Genomic DNA, 14,630 nt, shown 5'->3' on the forward strand with positions numbered 1-14,630 from the left:
TGTTTTATTGCTGAGAAAAACCAAGAGGCTCACATCTGCAATTTGCAAACTTAGCTGGAGTAAGCATAGCATAGATTGGTGACTAAAAGCATACTCTATCGAAAGAGGGAAACATCAATCTAAGTAATACATTTTTGTCACTGCAGAGACAGTTGTTAACTCTTTCAGAGTAGCCTACTGTCACCAATTAAAACAAAAAAATTGGATTACTGTTACAGGAAAGGTTAAGGAGCAGTACGACAAAGGCACAAACTCTAAACTGAGGAATGGTGCTGGTGGTTTAGAGAAGGGAATAAGGCAAGAGATGTTAAATTCGTAATAGTGAATAGGAAGCCAGTGAACTATAAACAAATTGAAACTTGTCATGGGATGCAAAACAGTCTCGAAGTATTATGCAGGAGGATCACAACTTGGCTAACTATTTTGACTTTGATGTGTCAAGTTTTGTTTTTAACCGCACTAGCTGGTATAAAAAAGTATATTGAACCAATTAATAGAATTAGAATTTCACACTAACCAAGCTCCACTGGCAGCTTTCGGATAGGATTCCCCTCAAGAAGCAATGTTTTAAGGCATCTGTAAAAAGCAAAATAAATGTCAAATAATTACAACAACCTGCATTTACTCACTGCCTTCATCACAGTAAAATGATCCATGGAGTTTACAATGGTGAAAGTAGACATTTAGCAGCCCTAGTAAAGGAAGTGGAGAAACCCAAGGCAGGATTAAAGAAATGGACATCACGGATGTTTTTGAAGATGGGAAGAAAGGAAGCAAGATGGAAATGTTTAAGGAACGGTTTCAGAGCATGCAGTTCGGATTTCTTAAGGTTCTGCGAAGTGAAAGGAAATGTAGGATGCAAAGTACACCAGAGTTAAGAAGACCAGATGTTGCACACTGGCATGGACAGCTGTCAAGAGGTGGGAGATGTAGAACTTTGTGGCATGGTGCAATGACACCAATCTCTCCCTCAATGTCAGCAAAACAAGGAGCTGGTCATCAACTTCAGGAAGCCAAGTGTTGTAACACCCCTGTCTGCATCAATGCAGAGGCAGAGATGGTTGACAGCTTCAAATTCCTTGGGGATAAACATCACCAACAATATGTCCTGGTCCACCCATGTCGATTCTACGACCAAGAAAGCACAACAGCGCCTTTACTTCCTCAGGAAATTAAGAAAATTTGACATATCTACAATGATTCTCACCAATTTTTATAGATGGACAATAGAAAGCATCCTATCTGGAAACTTCCGGTGGCAGCATTTCGATGCAAGTCGGACGTTGGCTAGCTCCTGCTCGAGGCTCGGTTTTTCAGAATTTAATGCCCGATCATAGGGGCAGTTTTTGGATGAACGGGTGCAGGAAGACATAAGGAAGGAGGGGGATGTTGAAAACCAGAAAAAAGCCAATGGGAAGAAGAGGGCAAATGAAGTTCGCCGACGAGTGAGCGGGTCAGCCCGGCAGGATAAAAGATAGCGGAGGCTGGGTCGCTGGGTGGGGCCGCGCCCTTCACTGTGGAGAAGATGACCGAGGTGATGGCCGGGGCGTTTGAAAAGCACTTTGCCAAACACATGGAGGTGATGAGGAAAGAAATGATGGCAGAAATTAAGGTATTGGTGGAGGAGGCAATTGCCCCGGTGAAGGTGGCGATTTCGACACATCGACAGAGATGCGGCACCAAGGAGAGAAGTTGAAGAGGATGGAGGGAGGCTTTGTCGCAGCACAGCAATCAGTTCACCTCGATGGGTGAGGAGCTGCAGTGGGTGGTGGAGGCCAACAAAGGACAAAGAGCAAAGTTGGAGGACCTGGAGAATAGGTCTATGCGTCAGAATTGTGGGTCTGCCCGAAAGGATGGTGGGCCCCAGGCCGACTGAGTTCTTTGCTAAGATGTTGGCGGTGTTACTGGGGGAGGGAGAAGAACCTTCCCAGTATGAACTGGACAGGTCATCGGTCGTTCAAGCCAAACCAAAGACGAATGAACCGCCAAGGGCGGCAATAATTTGCTTTCACAAGTACCATGTTAAGGAGGAGGTCCTGATTTGGGCAAAGCAGAGGTGTGAGGTGCTCTAGGCAGGAGCTGATATACGTATATACCAGGACTTAACTATGGAGCTGGTGAGAAGATGGGCGGCCTTCGGCCGGGTGGAGGCGGCACTGTACAGCAGTGGTGTGAGGTTCGGCGTGGTGTATCCAGAGAAGTTGAGGGTGACCTACAACTTAAAAGATTTCCACTTCGAGATGGTGGAGGAGGTTTTTGTGAAGGCTGAAGGACTGGGGCTAAAATGAGAAATGGGACTGGGGTTTTGTTTTGGACTGTAGGTAGGGAGGTGAAAGGTTGTATATAGTTTTGTTTCTCGATTCTTATTATGGTTTAAGTTGCAAGCCTGGGAAGGGTGGGAGTTGGGCTTTTTCACAATGGCAGTTTTCTGGGTTTGTTTAGATGTTTGTCTAATGGTTAATTTTCAGGAACTGGGCATGGGGGAGGGTATTAGTAGGAGGGAGGCCTGGGCAGGGGCTTTCATACTCGCAAGCATAGGTTGGCTGGTGAAGGGGAGTGTGGTGGGGGACAGGCCGTGGTCATTGGAGCCTGGTCAAACAGGTTTCGATGGGCCTGAGAGGTGTGAACGTTGGGGGATGGGATTGATACTGAGAGAGGTGTTTTCAAGAGGAATCTGATGGGGGGATTAAAGTTTTGATGTCAACAAAAGGATGTGGTGGGCCAGGTCCAATGGGCAGGGCCCAGAGTTATGATGATGGAGGATAGGAAGGGCAGAGGCGGTGAGACCCTGTCAGAATAGTAACGTGGAACGCGAGGGGTTTGGAGGACCCAGTGAAGAGGTTGAGGGTGTTTGCGCACCTAAAATACTTAAAGGCCGATGTAGCGATGCTGCAGGAGACTCACCTGAGGGTGAAGGACCAGGTGAGGCTCAGGAAGGGATGGGTGAGCCAGGTATTCTACTCTGGGTTTGATAGCAGGGCTCGGGAGTAGTGGTATTGGGGAGCAAGAAGGTGAGCTTCCAGTTGGAGAAGGTGGTAGCGGACCAGGGGGTAGATATGTGATTGTAACACGGGCATTGGAGGAGAGGTTGGTGGCACTGGCGAGTGCATATGGCTCCAACTGGGATGATGCAAGGTTTGCAAAGAGGATGTTGGAGGCCATCCCGGACTTGGACACACACAAGCTAATAGTAGGAGGGGATTGAAATATGGTGCAAGAGCCAAGGATGGACAGGTCGCAGCCGCGCTCACTCGCCCAGTGGAAGTTGGGGAGGAAGGTGCGGGGGGCAAAGCTGCCGACTTGGCTCATGAAGGAGATGAGAGGTTCTTCCACCCGAGTATTCATTCTTTTCCCTGGTGCACAAAGTGTATTAGAGTACAGACTATTTTGTGGTAGGGAAGGCATTACTGGATGGAATCAAGGGATCGGCGTATTCGACAATAGCGATCTCGGACCATGCGCCGCATTGGGTGGATGTAGTCCTGGAGAGGGAGGTAAGCCAGAGGGCGGGGTGGAGAATGCAGGGTTGTTGAGGGACCAAAGCTTCTGTGAAAAGATGGAGACAGTGATTGAGGAGTATGTAGGATTTGACTGTATTGGGGAAGTGACGCAGGCGGTGGTGCAAGAGAAGGGGAGAGGTGATATCATTTAAGGCCAAATTGGACAAAGAGGAGCGGGAAGAGCTTCAAATGTTGGTAGAGATGTTGGAGGCGGTCAGGAGGAATGAGTTTGACCAGTTGTCTACGGGTGCGCCAACTGAGGCGGGCTAGGGGAGCAGTTTATGAATATGGGGAGAAAGAGGGGGAGAAGGCCAGCTCTGGAGGGAGGTGGCGGCGAGGGAGATAGTCCAGGTGCTGGATAGGAGGTGGTGGCTCCAGTGCAGATCAATAAAGTTTTTAAAGAATTTTATAAGAAGCTGTATAGAGCCATCAGGAGAGGAGCGAGGGATGAGGGAGTTCCTGGATGGGTTGGAGTACCCGATGTTGAGTGAGGAGGATAGGGCTGGGTTGGAGGGGCCGATGGGGGAAACAGGAGGTAAGGTAGGCAATCATGAGGTTGCAATTGTGGCAGACGGCAGGACTGGATGGGTTCCCAGTGGAGTTCAAAGACACGTTGGCGCCGTTGATAGTGGGGATGTTTGAGGAGAGTACATAGGTGGGGAATATAATGGGGCTGCTCCAAAGATTCGGGTTATTCCCAGGGTATAAATTAAATTTAGAGAAGAGTGAGTATTTTATGGTGTCCCAGCAGGGGTGGGGGCAGGAGTGGGGGGGGGCTGCCATTTTGCAGAGCAGCAACCCACTTCAGGTACTTGGGGGTGCATGTGATGCAGCATGTGGACTTGGAACCGGGTCCCTTCAAAGCCATGTTTGGGGTGTCGGACCAGCCCTAGTTGCAGGCTGGTGCAGGGGCAGATGTTTCAGCCTTCGCCTCGCTGATTGCTCAGAGATTGGTCCTGTTGTTGTAGAGGTCAGCTTCTCCACCCTGTGCCTTGGCGTGGCTGGGAGACCTACTGGAATTCTTGACCCTGGAGAAGGTGAAATTTGAGCTAAGGGGTGGGAAGGAGGGGTTCTACAATTCATGAGGATTTTGTATCATGCACTTTCGGGAACTTGGTGCCATTGAACACTGGTGTGGTGGTTGTGGGGGGTTGGTTTGTTTTTCTCTGTTTTTAAAAACTTATTTTTGGAATGTACGAGTCGATGTATCAGAATGTAAATTGACGGGACCGTTTTTGAGATTGTTTCTTTGTTTTATCTTATTGTTTGTTTGATGAAAATGTGGAAAATAAAAAGATTTTTTACAAAAAGCATCCTATCTGGTTGCATCACAATTTGGTATGGCAACTGTTCAGCCCAAGAACATAAGAAACTACAGAGATTCATAAGCACAGCCCAGTCCATCACACCAGCCCACCTCCCATCCACTGACTGTCTACACCTCTCGTTGCTTTGGGAAAGCGGACAGCGTAATCAAAGACACCTCCCACCTGGGTCATTCTCTCTTACAACCTCTTCCATCGAGCAGAAGATACAAAAGTTTGAGAACACGCACCGATAGATTCAAAAACATCTTCTTTCCCGCTGCTACCAGACTCCTGAATGGCACTCTTATGGACTGAATTGATCTTTCTACTTATTGTCTCTACGTTGTAGCGCTATACTACGTATGCTGCAACCAATGTCAATATTCAATATTTATATATTTACATCGTGCATTTATCGAATGTTCCATGTTTTCATGTTTTTCTGTATTGAGTGCTCTGCCTGGACTGCAAGTAGATCTATACTTTTAATTGTACCTCGGAACAAGTGACAATAAATCTAAATCTAATCATCCCAAGCCCCTCACTCCTCACCCACTTATGTGCCACCTAACACCCCTCACCTACTTACCTGCCATCCTATACCCCTCACCCACTTACCTGCCATGCTACACCCCTCACCTACTTTCTTGCCCTGCTACGCCCCTCACCCACTTTCCTACCACCCTACACCCCTCACCCACTTATCTGCCACCCCAAGCCCCTCATCCACTTACCTGCCACCATCCGCCCCTCATCCGCATACTCATCTTCTCTTGGTAGCTTCTCCAAGTGGCTTTGGGATATTTGAACTTCCTAGAATACAGCAGCTAACAAAAGTAGCTTGGTTTCCCCGACACTCCTGCACTATGAGGAAGGATTCCAAGAACAGGTACGCTCCACATTTTTCAGAAGGCCTGGTTCAGAGGCCCAGGCAAGAAATCTGGAGTTTTGTTGCAAGTTTCTGGAAAGTGTGAAAATGGATAAGTCCCCTGGGCCAGATGGGATTTATGCTAGGATTCTCTGGGAAGCTAGGGAGGAGATTGCTGAGCCTTTGGCTTTGATCTTTATGTCGTCATTGTCTACAGGAATAGTGCCAGAAGACTGGAGGATAGCAAATATTGTCCCCTTGTTCAAGAAGGGGAGTAGAGACAACCCCGGTAACTATAGACCAGTGAGCCTTACCTCTGTTGTGGGCAAAGTCTTGGAAAGGTTTATAAGAGATAGGATGTATAATCATCTGGAAAGGAATAATTTGATTAGAGATAGTCAACACGGTTTTGTGAAGGGTAGGTCGTGCCTCATAAACCTTATTGAGTTCTTTGAGAAGGTGACCAAACAGGTGGATGAGGGTAAAGTAGTTGATGTGGTGTATATGGATTTCAGTAAAGCGTTTGATAAGGTTCCCCACGGTAGGCTACTGCAGAAAATACAGAGGCATGGGATTCAGGGTGATTTAGCAGTTTGGATCAGAAATTGGCTAGCTGGAAGAAGACAAAGGGTGGTGGTTGATGGGAAATGTTCAGACTGGAGTCCAGTTACTAGTGGTGTACCACAAGGATCTGTTTTGGAGCCACTGCTGTTTGTCATTTTTATAAATGATCTGGAGGAGGGCGTAGAAGGATGGGGGAGTAAATTTGCAGATGACACTAAAGTTGGTGGAGTTGTGGACAGTGCGGAAGGATGTTGCAAGTTACAGAGGGAAATTGATAAGCTGCAGCGCTGGGCTGAGAGGTGGCAAATGGAGTTTAATGCAGAAAAGTGTGAGGGGATTCATTTTGGAAGGAATAACAGGAAGACAGAGTACTGGGCTAATGGTAAGATTCTTGGCAGTGTGGATGAGCAGAGAGATCTCGGTGTCCATGTACATAGATCCCTGAAAGTTGCCACCCAGGTTGAGAGGGTTGTTAAGAAGGCGTACGGTGTGTTAGCTTTTATTGGGAAAGAGATTGGGTTTTGGAGCCATGAGGTCATGTATCAACTGTACAAAACTCTGGTGCGGCCGCATTTGGAGTATTGCGTGCAATTCTGGTCGCCGCATTATAGTAAGGATGTGGAAAATTTGGAAAGGGTGCAGAGGAGATTTACCAGAATGTTGCCTGGCATGCAGGGAAGAGCCTATGAGGAAAGGCTGAGGGACTTGAGGCTGTTTTCGTTAGAGAGAAGGTTAAGAGGTGACTTAATTGAGGCATGCAAGATGATCAGAGGATTGGATAGGGTGGACTGTGAAAGCCTTTTTCCTCGGATGGTGATGTCTAGCACGAGGGGACATAGCTATAAATTGAGGGGAGATAGATATAGGACAGAAGTCAGCGGTAGGTTCTTTACTCAGAGTGTAGTAAGGGCGTGGAATGCCCTGCCTGCAACAGTAGTGGACTCGCCAACACTAAGGGCATTCAAATGGTCATTGGATAGACATATGGACGATAAGGGAATAGTGTAGATGGGCTTTAGAGTGGTTTCACAGGTCGGCGCAACATCGAGGGCCGAAGGGCCTGTACTGCGCTGTAATCTTCTATGTTCTATGAATAATAGCGGCGTGGCAATCCAATGGTGATTGCGATTTTTCAGAAGATTCGTCCCAATAATTTGCATGTGATGACTGTTAGCTTGAAAGTTGATGCAGTCCATGAAAATGACAGAGAATCAACATTTTGATCCCCGAATTGATTTCCAGCTGCCCCAAATCCACCCAAAAAACATGTTGGAAATGAGAGGAAAATTTAGGCCTTAAAAAGGAGAGGAAACAGGAGACTGTGACATGAAAATGAAGTACTTTCATATTATTTCTGGTATGCGTTCCTTTAATTAATTCACAACACAAAAAAAAAAAATCCTGTTGCAGAATTAGGTTGCCAAGATATCACCCACTGTACAGTTGAACCACTGGCACAGAAGGATCTGTCTTTAAAATAAAACATTAAACAGAGGCCGTGCCTGCCAACTCAGGTGGACATCAAAGATCCTGCCTCACTATTTTGAAGAGCAGGAGTCAACCCTAAAGTCCTGGCCAATATCTATCCCTCAATCAACATCACACAAACAGATCATCTGATCATTATTCCTTCGCTGTTTGTGGGAGCTTGCTGTGCTCAAACTAGCTGCCACATCAACATTACAAAAGTAGCTACAGTTCAAAGCTACACGATTGATTGTGAACATTATGGGATATCCAGTCGTTCTGAAAGCCGTATTAAGTGTACACCTTTCTTTCTTTTTCTGACCATGGAGTCATTATTATGTTGTACCTAGGCCTCTCAATCACTGTGGTAGGCTTAGGTCTCACTCGGGACAGAGCTCAACAACTGTAGGCCTCGGAATGTAACGGGACTTGAAATGTGATATGTAAGAGGTTCATATACAGGACTATTATTACAACAGACCCACTATACCACAATTTAAACCACCGGACTGTTCCACAAACTATCTTCACAACTGCTTCTATGCTGGCTGACTTCTATCAAACATCAACTCCTGAGATGAGCGAGAAATTACTCCAGGCCAATATTGGCAAGAGATGTTTGTTTTTCACCTGAAACTCTGCATCTCAGGCATTTTATTTTATTTTCCAAGTGCCTCAAGCTGAACCGGTCAGCAAAACTCCAGCATCCTTTTCAATCAAGGTAAAACTTCAAATCCATCTGTCAAGAAAGAGCAACGTACTTCCTCTGCTTTCAGTGGCGCCTGTCATTTTCATTTCCCTTCAGGCTTAATGTCCTCTGATCTCCTGCAAACATTTGGGGATTTAGTAAACCTTTATATTAAAAAAGCACGAATGTTCTGGCTGCGTGCAGGCTTTTATTTATTGGAGTTTAAGCCTGCTTTTTGCACAATGTTTTAGCGAAAAGATCCAATTGCCTTGCAATTATGTCAATTAAGCCTTTTACACAACGCAACTGGATGGCAAACAGGTAATTGGGAGCTAATTAGTGGGTGTAAGTGAATGACTGATTGATTGATTACAACTGAGTTAGCATGATTGATTACAACTGAGTTAGCATATGTTCAGACTGGCTGGTCCTGTGGTGCAAACTGGAGCAGTGTGTTTGGTGAAATTCAGCCAAAAGGAAAAAAAAAATCAGGAGATTGATTAGGTTGTGCAAAATGAACATTAAAAAAGTACAACATTTCCCTTGTGACATAAAAACAAAAACGATAGAGGCCGAGATTCTCTGGCCTCTCCGTGGAGTGTCTCGGTGGGGGTAGGCAGCCCACCACTGACTGGCAGTGGGATCTCCTGCACCGCCGGGAAACTCGAGGCGGGGGTGAGATGTTGAAGGGACAGGAGGTTCCCGCTAGGGTGAACAGCCAAAAGATCTCATCCAAAATAAAAATCATGTTGCCAACCCTACGCAGGGTACTGTTTCACTTGCACCCTCTGATATTGTTACACATTGTAGCCACCCGAGTTGGCCAAGTCCAGATTTAAAATGGAGAACCGCAAAGGCAGAAGGGAAATTCAGCCAACACAGGCAGAAACCAGCAGGTGCAAGTTACTGTGTATTAAACTCTGCAAAAAAGCCCAGACAGCATCGATACCAGCAGCCATCTGCATAATAATGTACCAGCCATCTACATACTAATAAGCAATCCCCGGGAACAATCGCAACATTTGGGACAAACAAAGCTAAGCCAGACTCCCCGGCGCCAGCAGGAGCCAACACAAAAGAGGTTAACGGACACCTCAAGACCGCCCATCGATCAGGGAACCTCTCCAGTATTGGAGAAATCAAACCAAGCAATTGGAATGAAGTCCAATCACCTAGAACCAGGTACAGGGTCCGCCCCGAAAGGCGGGAAGCCCCTGGGGACTATAAAAGTTAAGTCCCAAGTTCAAATAGTTCTTCTTGACCGGGTCACTCAGCAACGTGAACCAACCCTTGACAGTGACCGGTGCAGCTGCCGCCGAGAGACCTAAGTTTTAAGTCAACACTCGCTACGAGATAGGTGCTCCTAGCTACCAATCCGTACCAACTTCGAATCCCGCAGACTCAGAACCCGAACGAAAGGCCATTTGTTCCCCTGACCTGGTGGGCCAGTCCGAAGTTAAGTATAGGCCTGTTAGTTGTAGAAGTAGCTTAGACGTAGAATTTGTGCATGTGTATAATAAATGTGCTTTGATTTGAATCTTACTAATCGGTGTATTGAGTTATTGATCATTACTTGAACCTCGTGGCGGTATCATAAAGATACCTGGCGACTCGAGAGCAAAGGTTATAAAACAGAGCCAATTGAACCAACCAGAAGTTAGCAACAACATACAGAAACATTCTTGAAATACTGAAGGCAATGAAACTTACTTGATACACTGCGGCACTCAAAATAAGTTTGCATTGATTATTCATATAATCAAGTAAAATAGTGGCATGAGTTAATTGTACAATTACAGAATGTTTTGCAATACGCTGAGCTAGATTCCCCAGTCAGAGATGACATGATGGCATTGACCTCGAAGAAAGCTGCTCACAAAGATCTGGTGATTGCTGCAGCATGAATTTCCCCTTTCCTGGAATCTGGTGCCTAGTTAAGAGGATGGGCAGGCCTTCAGCAGCAGTGATGCCAAAAAGCAGAGTAAGCCGCCAATCAAATTTAAATATTCTCACAGAAAGCAAACCAGGAAGTAAACAGCACTGAATTTTTGATTATAATACATATTTTTTAAACTGACAGCAAAATAAATTATTGGGCCATATATATGAAATTAAGGTAGAAGCTGAATTAGAAAGCTTCCCAAAAAAATATTTAAAGAGCATTTTTATCGCAGTGGAGAATTTGATATTAAAGATGTCCAATAATAATTATGAATTTAGAATGCCACTGAAAACCCAGTTATACCTCATTCAACAAGGTGCAAGTTTAAAAAATGATTTCACAACAAATAAAAGAAGGAACACTGATTGAGTATCAGCACCGGCCCCTTCGTTAGTCACTTTAATGTAATGCAAATAGGAACATTTATTAAAACATTTCAACCAACTGACTAAAATTCTCCCATTTTGAGACTAAGTGCCGTGAACAATGAAGTAGAGCATTTTCCTGTAGCGAGCAGTGGAAAAACACATTAAATCCTTCACCCTTTACCCAATTAATTTTGCACTCGCAAGTCTGGATGGTGTGTAGTCCACCATTGTGTCTGGGTGCCATATTGAAAAGGCGCCCAACATCACTGACCCACTATTGAAGAAAGAAGATGAGCCGCTGGAGAACGAAGATGGATCTCCAGGAATATTCTCAGACTGGAAGATGGACCCGCTCCAGGGCACTGAATCTGGTAGGTACACCTGCAGATGCACTGTCCCACTGCTGTGGTGTTCCAGGATTGTGGGCGGCCTCGATCCTGAACTCCGGAGACAGTCCCAGGCATAGTTCAAATGAGGCATGATTTCTGCATGCCACATTGTTCCGAATGTGTTTCACACTGGCGTGTTTGCCCGCAGGATCACAGAGAATTTGGGAGGTGGGGCCTTCAGCTCCATATCATTAACGGGATACAAATGAGGTTAACACCATCCTCTGGCGGGTTTTACGACCCACTATGCTGGGTACCAGCGAAAGATCAGGTTGTAAATTCACACTAGCTTGAAACTGATTTCTGGCTCTCCAGCCCAAGTCTCCCTCTCCCCCATGACCACCATCAAACATGCCGGCGGAAGCTTGGGAGAATTTTGCCCCACAATTAACACTGATACTCGCTGACTGTGAATTCTGACCTTGCCCATTTTGTAAGTAATCATACAAGCTTTAGCTTTTCCTTGGATGAACATTAAACCAAGAGGCTACTTGCATCAGGTTTTGTATTCAATTCAGATTTCTCAGAGTCTTTTCGTATTTTCCATGCTTCTAATCCAATTAATTCTGGTAGTACTTAAATGTGTAACACTTTGTGCACTGTTTGATTTTCTTTCAGCATTCGTATTGATTGTTCTCCCCTTCGCAGACATCCTAACAATATCAACTGCTCATTCCCTGACCTCAAAATGTTTGAAAATCTCTCATTTATTTTCTTAATTGATTATTTTTCTTGTTTTCTTAGCAGCATCAGAATCACTGTTATCCTTTGCTGGACGTTTCTGATTCATGTTTACGAGTGATTCCAAGGGATTGAAGCATTAAATTAGAAGCATAAAATCACCACAAACGGTCTTAAAATGGCTTCTCTGCTGCCAACCAATGCAAAGTTAACAAGTGACACGCTTGGGGCTCCAAATTAATCAGAAGATAGCAGAGTCAGGACCTGCTGACTTCCGCTTACCTCCCAAAAGGCCTTGTAATTTTTGCCAAAAAAAGCCCCCGAACCAAGGACAGCAGCTAACTTAGCCTCTCCACCTCACCCAATGCAAAGTTTCACGGGAGCCACATCTGGGGCTTCAAAATTAAAAGAAGATGGCAGAATCAGGAAGCACAGCTTCCACCATTCAGGCTTCCACTTTACCCTTGAAAAAAATTCAGTAGGTGGAGTGTTTCTATGTACAGCATTGTACTTTACAATGTTCAACAAAAAACGCTGTTGCTTTGAACCTGATTGATTCCCTTACACTCACTCGTGTCTTTCAGTGCAAACAAGGCCTGCGTTTAACAACATTACAAGAATTGCGATATTCAGTGTGCATTTTGTGATAGTTACTTAGTCCAAATCATAAACCAAAATTATAAATATAATTATGAGACTGACCTACCATCCTCCCATTTTGGTCCACAAACAGCAATGTGATAATGATAAGATGACTTGTTTTAAATTTATGTTGATTGAGGGATCAATATTGGCTAGGTCACGAAAGATAATGCCCATGCTCTCAATTAAATAGTGCCAAGGATACTTTGTATTCCTTTTGCCTCAGTTTCATGTATTAACCAAAAGATAGCACCTCCAAGAGTGTAGCACCGCCCCAGTACTGCACTGGAGCATGTGTCTAGATTTGGTGCTCATGTGGGGTTTAAATCTACAACCTTATAGAATCATAGAATTTACAGTGCAGAAGGAGGCCATGAGGCCCATCGAGTCTACATCGGCCCCCGAAAGGACACCCTACCTCAGCCCACACCTCCACCCTAACCCTGTAACCCAGCAACCCCACCTAACTTTTGGACATTACGGGGCAATTTAGAGTGACCATCTAACCCGCACATCTTTGGGATGTGGGAGAAAACCGGAGCGCCCAGAGGAAACCCATGCTGACACGGGGAGAATGTGCAGATTCCACACAGACAGTGACCCAAGCCAGGAATCGAACCTGGGTCCCTGGTGCTGTGGAGCAACAGTGCTAATCACTGTGCTACTATGCCACCCTCAAACATGAATGAGAAGACAAATGAGATGACAACCTTGACTCCAAACTAAATACCCTTTATAGCACTACTGTCTGCTTTCTACTTTTTAGGCAATGTGCTGTTCATTTAAATTTCAAATGCGCCAACTTTCATCATGAGTCAACATGGTACCAAAACAGCATTACTCATGTAAATATAGCAGTTTTATTGATCGTTTAGTCATTTGCTGGAATCTAAAAATAAGAGTGAATTCTATAAAGGAGGGTGATCCTGTCCACCAGAATATCACCCAGATAGTGCAGATAATATGCACCCAATATTCCCACAAAATATTTATGGGTTCCTAAGCAGAAAAACATCACGAACAAATCATTTCTATTATTACAAATGTAAATCTTTGCTTGACTAGTATAAATGGTGCAAAAATAATAAAGACAGAGGCAGACATGCATGCATTTTTAAGACAATGAAGAAAAATTGTTGTCAAACCTATGGTCTCCAATTGAAAGAGGGAGCATTGTTAGTTTATTGTTTCTCAGATCCAACCAGAGAAGATTTGGTAATTGATGGAAGAAGTCCTCAGAAAGTCCAGATATGGCGTTTCCTTCCAGATATAAATTCTATCGGAAAAAATAATTTTAGTGACTGACATGTTTAATAGTAGACATATTATTAAAGTAAAATAAATACTTTTATTCAGTGCCTTTCATAACCTCAGGATGTTCCAAAGTGTTTTACAGATAATGAAGCTCTTCCAAAGCACTGTCCCTGTTCTACAGCAACCAATTTTCCCAAAGTACCCAAAAATAGCAATGTGATAACCAGATAATTTGTTTTAGGAATTCAGGAATCAAGAATGTCAGAGATATTGCCCATGCTCTTAGAATCATAGGATCCCGAGAGTGCAGGAGGCCATTTGGCTCACTGCGTCTGCACCAACCCTCCGAAAGAGCCCTGTACCCAGGTCCACTCCCCCGTCTACCCTATCTATCCTCATAATCTCATAACCTAGCGTGCAAATCCCTGGATACTAAGGGATAATTTATCGTTACCAATACACCTAACTTGCACATCTTTGGACTGTGGGAGGAAACCGGAACACCCAGAGGAAACCCACGCAGACACGAGGAGAACATGTAAACTCCAGTCACCCAAGGCTAGAATCAAACCAGGGTCCCTGGCACTGTGAGGCAGCAGTGCCAACCACGTGCCAACATGCTGTCCTCTTCTTAGATCTAATGCCATGGCATCTTTTGCATCCTCCCTCCCCCTCCTCCTAAGAGTAGACGACCCTCATTGAAAGGCAGCATCTCCAACAGTGCATTTCCTCAGTACTGCACTAAAGCATCAAACTGGAATTTGTACTCATAGCTCTAGAACTGGGCTTGAATCCACATCCTTCTTCCTCAGAGGTGAAAATATGACCAATTAAGCCATGACTGACTCTATTGTGTTTCCAGAAGGAGAATAAATTAAACCATCAACTTATTTCAAATTTCTCACTGTTAATAAAATGTTTTTGCTTCATAAGTAGGTAGAGACGTAAAAAATTGAGACA

The 14,630-nt window shown here is 44.8% G+C and overlaps 1 protein-coding gene across 3 annotated transcripts in view; it reads right to left on the reverse strand.

The window, feature by feature from the left end:
* LOC140393105 (leucine-rich repeat-containing protein 27-like) overlaps window positions 1–14,630 on the reverse strand; it is a 142,082-nt gene that overhangs the window by 117,695 nt on the left and 9,757 nt on the right. For all 3 annotated transcript variants that reach the window (XM_072479147.1, XM_072479148.1, XM_072479149.1), the window contains exons 2-3: window positions 13,562–13,692; window positions 518–576 (exon numbers count right to left, since the gene is read on the reverse strand). In XM_072479147.1, coding sequence (XP_072335248.1) covers window positions 518–576; window positions 13,562–13,692 — 190 coding nt within the window. The remainder of the gene's footprint in view (window positions 1–517; window positions 577–13,561; window positions 13,693–14,630) is intronic.

Source organism: Scyliorhinus torazame, chromosome 16, assembly GCF_047496885.1.
Source record: "Scyliorhinus torazame isolate Kashiwa2021f chromosome 16, sScyTor2.1, whole genome shotgun sequence".
NCBI lineage: Eukaryota > Metazoa > Chordata > Chondrichthyes > Carcharhiniformes > Scyliorhinidae > Scyliorhinus > Scyliorhinus torazame.